This window comes from Parus major, unplaced genomic scaffold (assembly GCF_001522545.3).
Source record: "Parus major isolate Abel unplaced genomic scaffold, Parus_major1.1 Scaffold305, whole genome shotgun sequence".
NCBI lineage: Eukaryota > Metazoa > Chordata > Aves > Passeriformes > Paridae > Parus > Parus major.
In genome coordinates, this window is record NW_015379274.1 from 202,642 (window position 1) to 207,955 (window position 5,314).

General features: G+C 68.7%; 1 protein-coding gene and 1 long non-coding RNA gene across 2 annotated transcripts in view; one reads left to right on the forward strand and one right to left on the reverse strand.

Annotated features, from left to right (window-relative positions):
* IRF5 (interferon regulatory factor 5) overlaps positions 1–3,467 on the forward strand; it is an 8,019-nt gene extending 4,552 nt beyond the window's left edge. The window contains exons 2-8 of the mRNA XM_015615980.3: positions 178–364; positions 617–669; positions 759–786; positions 863–1,147; positions 1,524–1,913; positions 2,188–2,306; positions 2,383–3,467. Coding sequence (XP_015471466.1) covers positions 178–364; positions 617–669; positions 759–786; positions 863–1,147; positions 1,524–1,913; positions 2,188–2,306; positions 2,383–2,616 — 1,296 coding nt within the window. The 3' untranslated portion in view covers positions 2,617–3,467. The remainder of the gene's footprint in view (positions 1–177; positions 365–616; positions 670–758; positions 787–862; positions 1,148–1,523; positions 1,914–2,187; positions 2,307–2,382) is intronic.
* Positions 3,468–3,491: 24 nt separating this feature from the next.
* On the reverse strand, positions 3,492–5,240 carry LOC107198773. Its single transcript, XR_001519109.3, has 3 exons — positions 5,105–5,240; positions 4,113–4,203; positions 3,492–4,037 (listed from the first exon to the last, which is right to left on the reverse strand). It is a non-coding gene; the product is annotated as an uncharacterized LOC107198773 (long non-coding RNA).
* Positions 5,241–5,314: the final 74 nt, after the last annotated feature.

The window sequence follows — 5,314 nt, forward strand, 5'->3', positions numbered from 1 at the left end:
ATGGGGGACAAGGGACAGGAGTGACAGGGTGCTGGGTGACAGTGGGGACACAGGGTGGGGGTGAGGAGGATGATGGGGGGACACGGGACGGGTGGCGAGGCGGAGCTGGGACGTGGGGATGGTGGATGGAGGGACCCCAGCGCAGGCTGGGGGTGCCGGGCGCTGAGCCCCCCGCAGGCGTGGGCGCAGGAGACGGGCCGGTTCCGGGCCGGGGACCCGCCGGACCCCCCGCGCTGGAAGGCCACCCTGCGCTGCGCCCTCAACAAGAGCCGCGAGTTCCGGCTGCTGCTGGACGGGCCCCGCGGGTCCCCGGCCCGGCCCTTCCGCGTCTACGAGCTCTGCGAGGAGCCCCCCGGGGCCGCAGGTACGGGGGGGCTTTGGGGAGGGCCCCAAGTGCCAGCACCTCACAAGGACCTGACGTCCCACGAGTCCCCCCCTCCCACAAAGCCCCAGCACCCCAGGAGGTCTCAGCCCCCCAGACGCCCCCCGCACCCCACAAAGACCCCGTGGCCCCAGAGACCTGGCCCCACACAAGGGTCCCACCCCTTGAGTCCCCAGTACCCCTCAATATCCACCCCAGCACCCCCAGTTCCCTCTGCCCCTCTCTCCCTTGCAGATGGGGGGGACGAGGATGACAATGGCTGCAGCGGGGAGGAAGATGTCAGCCAGGTATCGGGGGGGCTCGGGGTGGGGGATCCCCAAACCGGGGACACCTCAGGGGGCCGGGGGGCCCCTGTAACGCCCACTCTGCCCTGCAGCTCAACATGACATCCCTGAGCATCGATGGTGAGTGGGGGGCGCCGGGTGGGTCGGGGTGCCAGGGGGGTCGGGCTGCACCCTCTGACCCCGCTCTCCGCTCCAGACACGCAGCACGGGGGGGACCTGCTGCCCCCCTACTCCTGGGCCAAGGAGGAGCCGCCCCCCTTTGCCAGCTGCTGTCCCCCGGGGGGCCCCTTCGGGCCTCCCCCCCCGGCGCTGCTCCAGGGGGAGGCGGGGGGCACCCGCGGGGTCCCTGAGCTGCTCCCCGGCCCCCTCGCTGAGACGGGGCCCCCCCTGGGCCCCCCGGGACCCTCGTCCACCTGCCCGGTGGCACCGACAGAGCAGCTGATCCCGGACCTGCTCGTCAGCCCCCACATGCGGGCTGCGGGTCCGTGGGGGGCTGCGGGTCCGTGGGGGGCTGCGGGTCCGTGGGGGGCTGCGGGTCCGTGGGGGGCTGGGCGGTCACGGGTGCGGCTGGAAGGATTGGGGTGACCGTGGGGCGGTGGGACAGAGGTGGCCATGGACATGGGGTACCCGTGGGACAGAAGGGGTGGCCATGGGGTGGTGGGACAGAGGTGGCCATGGACGTGGGGTACCCGTGGGACAGAAGGGGTGGCCATGGGGTGACCGTGGGGTGGCTGGATTGGGGTGACCGTGGACACAGAGTGGCTGTGGGTGGCCAGGGGGTGGGGGGGCTTGGCCAGCTGCCCTGGAGTGGCCCTGGGGCGCTCCCTGGCCCCGCTGACCCTGCGGCCCTCCGGCAGTGACTGACCTGGAGCTGAAGTTCCAGTACCGGGGCCGCCAGGTCTGTGCCCTGACCGTCAGCAACCCCCACGGCTGCCGGCTGTTCCACAGCAGCCTGGAGCCCACGCGGGAGCAGGAGGAGCTCTTCGGGCCCCTGACGCTGGAGCAGGTGCCCTTCCCTGCTCCCGACGCCATTCCCAACGAGAAGCAGCGTTTCTACACCCACCAGCTGCTGGACGTGCTGGACCGAGGGCTCATCCTGGAGCTCCAGGGCCAGGATCTCTTCGCCCTCCGGCTCTGCCAGTGCAAGGTCTTCTGGACGGGGCCCTGTGCCGCTCCCCGGCCCGGCCCCAACCCCATCCAGAGGGAGAGAAGGACCAAGCTCTTCAGCCTCGAGGGCTTCCTCAACGGTCAGAGGGGAAGGGGGGGTGTCCCTGTGTCCCTTGAGGGCGATGGATTGGGACGGAGAGGCCAGCTGGGGTGGGGGGACACCGGACACTGGTGGCACCAGGGGGACGAAGGCTGGATGGAGACATCAGCTGGGACGGTGGGAACAGGAGGAATGGGGGCCCAGAGCTGGGATGGGGGTCACCAGGGGCTGCCCTCAGTTGTGGTGGGTGGGGTGGTGGCCCAGGCAGGCACGAGGCCCCGTCCTGTCCCTCACCTCGGCCTTGGGCCCTGCAGGCCTCATCCAGTTCCAGAAGGGGCAGACCCCCACCCCGCCCCCCTTCGAGATCTTCCTCTGCTTCGGCGAGGAGTGGCCGGACCAGAAGCCCAAGGAGAAGAAGCTGATCACGGTGCAGGTGAGGGGCCGGGCCCCGCGGCGGCCCCGGGGCGCTCGGGGGTCCCTGCCCGCGGTGACGGCCACGGCTCCCGCAGGTGGTGCCGGTGGCGGCGCGGCTGCTGCTGGAGATGTTCTCCGGGGAGCTGTCCTGGTCGGCCGACAGCATCCCGCTGCAGATCTCGCACCCCGACCTCAAGGACAGGATGGTGGAGCAGTTCAAGGAGCTGCACCAGCTCTGGCAGAGCCACCAGCGGCTGCCGCCAGCGCAGCCCCTGCCCGGCCCCTCCGCAGGGCCCTGGGCACTGCCAGCCGGGCCCCTGCCCCTCTGAGGGGACATGGTGACACCCATGGCACTGCCAGCCGGGCCCCTGCCCCTCTGAGGGGACATGGTGACACCCATGGCACTGCCACCAGGGCCCCTGCCCCTCTGAGGGGACACGGTGACACCCATGGCACTGCCACCAGGGCCCCTGCCCCTCTGAGGGGTGACAGGGACACCCATGGCACTGCCAGCCGGGCCCCTGCCCCTCTGAGGGGACACGGTGACACCCGATCCCCTGCCCCTCTGAGGGGACAGTGACAGCCGTGACACTGCCAGCCGGGCCCCTGCCCCTCTGAGGGGACAGTGACAGCCGTGGCACTGCCAGCCGGGCCCCTGCCCCTCTGAGGGGTGACAGGGACACCTGTGGCACTGCCCCTCTGAGGGGACACGGTGACACCCGATCCCCTGCCCCTCTGAGGGGACAGTGACAGCCGTGGCACTGCCAGCCGGGGTGAGTCGCTCCGTGGCCCTGTCCCCATCCCTGTCCCTGTCCCCAGCCCCGTGTCCCCGGGTGCCCTGCAGGGGACGGGGATGTGCCCTGGAGCGGAGCAGCCGGAGCCCCCTCCCTGCGCCCGGGGGGAAACTGGAGCCCCCAGGGATGGGGAACACCCAGTGCTGGGGCCGGGACACAGAGCTGCCTCAGCCCTGGGAAGAACCAAAGGAACCTTGGGAGGTTTTAAGTTATTTTTTCAGTTTTTTGATGTTTTTTATTGTCTCGAGATGGCTACACACCCCCGGAGGGAACCGCATGCGCCCGCCCGCCCTGCCCGCACTCGAGCCACCGCCTCCTACCCCCGATCAAACCAAAGAAAACCCCAAAAAAGGGAAAAAAAAAAAAAGAAAAAAAAAACCAAACAAGAAAACAAACTAAAAAAAGCAGAAGAAAATAAAATATAAGTCTCTATTTGCAGAGTCCGTCCCGCCTGTGTCGTCTCTGGGAGTCAGCAGCAGGCAGGCCGCGGTGGGCTCAGGGGGGCGGCGCCCCAGGACCCCCAGCCTGGCCCCCCATCTTCCTAAACAATTTCTACTCTTTGTTTTTCGTTTGTTTCTTTTCCTTCTTTTTTTGTCTCCGTTTCACAGAAAGTTTTTCTGCTTCTTTTTCTGCCGGGCGAATCCGAGTGGATGCGCCTGGCTCCGGTGCCTGCTGGGGTTGCAGTTGGGTTGGGGGCTGTTCCCGGGGGGCTGTTCCCGGGGGGCTGTTGTGTTCCCGGGGGGCTGTTGTGTTCCCGGGGGGCTGTTCTGTTCCCGGGGGTGTTCCCGGGGGTGTTGGCCGAGCTCCGGGCCCTGGGGCCGCCGGGCAGGCGGGATCCCCGAGCCGTCCTCCCGCGGCTCCGGACTCCGGGATGCGCTGGAGCGGGCGAGAGCCCTCGGCTGATTGTGGGACACATTCTTGGGTTGCTGTTTCCTGTCTTCTCCTTCAAGACATTCCTGGCAGGAGCGGGGGAGCCTCAGCCCTGTGTCCCCGTGTCCGGGGGGCCGCGGGGCCGCGGGGCCGGGCCTTACCTGGGAGACAGGAGCCGAGTGGAGCCGGAGCTATCGGAACAGGCGGGTGAAGTCCCTCAGAGCCCAGCAGACTTGTTTACATTCCTCAGCACTGCAAGACAAGCGCTGACATCAGGGCTGGCCCCGAGGGGACGTTTGGGATGGGGGAAGGTGTCCTGCCGAGGGACCCCGGGGACAATCAGCAGGGCAGGGGGAGGCCAGCACTGTCACTGTCCCCAGACGAGAGCCGTGTGCCACCAGGGCGGGCTGGGAGGAAGGAGCTGCCCCGGCACCCTGGGACGGACAGAGCCGGGCACAGGAGCCGATGTTCCCAGAGCAGCCGGGCAGGGACGGGCCGGGCAGGGCCTGGCTGCTGGGGCCAGTGACTCACAGGGATGAGGAAGGGCTCGGGAAGGGCTGGAGGCTCCACAGGGCTCGGGCCAGGCAGAAAAACCCGCTGGGTGACAGCAAAGGCTCCGTGTGACCCCCAGGGCTCCCTGTGTCCCCAGGGCTCCGTGTGCCCCCCCAGGGCTCTGTGTGACCCCCAGGGCTCCGTGTGCCCCCCCAGGGCTCTGTGTGACCCCCAGGGCTCGGTGTGACCCCCGGGCTCTGTGTGTCCCCAGGGCTCGGTGTGACCCCAGGGCTTGGTGTGACCCCCCGGGCTCTGTGTGACCCCAGGGCTCTCTGTGACCCCCAGGGCTCTGTGTGACCCCAGGGCTTGGTGTGACCCCAGGGCTCTGTGTGACCCCCAGGGCTTGGTGTGACCCCCCGGGCTCTGTGTGACCCCAGGGCTCTCTGTGGCCCCAGGACTCTCTGTGGCCCCAGGACTCTCTGTGGCCCCAGGGCTCTGTGTGACCCCCGGGCTCAGTGTGACCCCCAGGGCTCTCTGTGGCCCCAGGGCTCGGTGTGCTGGCCCAGCCCAGCAGGATGAATGGCAGGGGCAGTGCTGGGGCTGCTGGAGGCCAGCCTGCAGCAGGGAACTGGTGCCAGCAGGAGACCCCGGTGCCGCTCACCTGGTCACCTGCTTGTGGAAGTCGGTGAGCTGTTTGTGTGTCACCTGGATGGCTCCGCCCGTGGTTTCCTTTGGCAACCCCTTCAGCGAGTTCTCCAGCCAGCGGCAGAATGTCTGTGCCAGGGAAAGGGAGGAACTCGGAATGTGGAGCCTGGCTTGGCTCCCGGGCCCTGCCTCGGCAGAGCTTCGGGTCCCACGGGTCCCTCCTGTC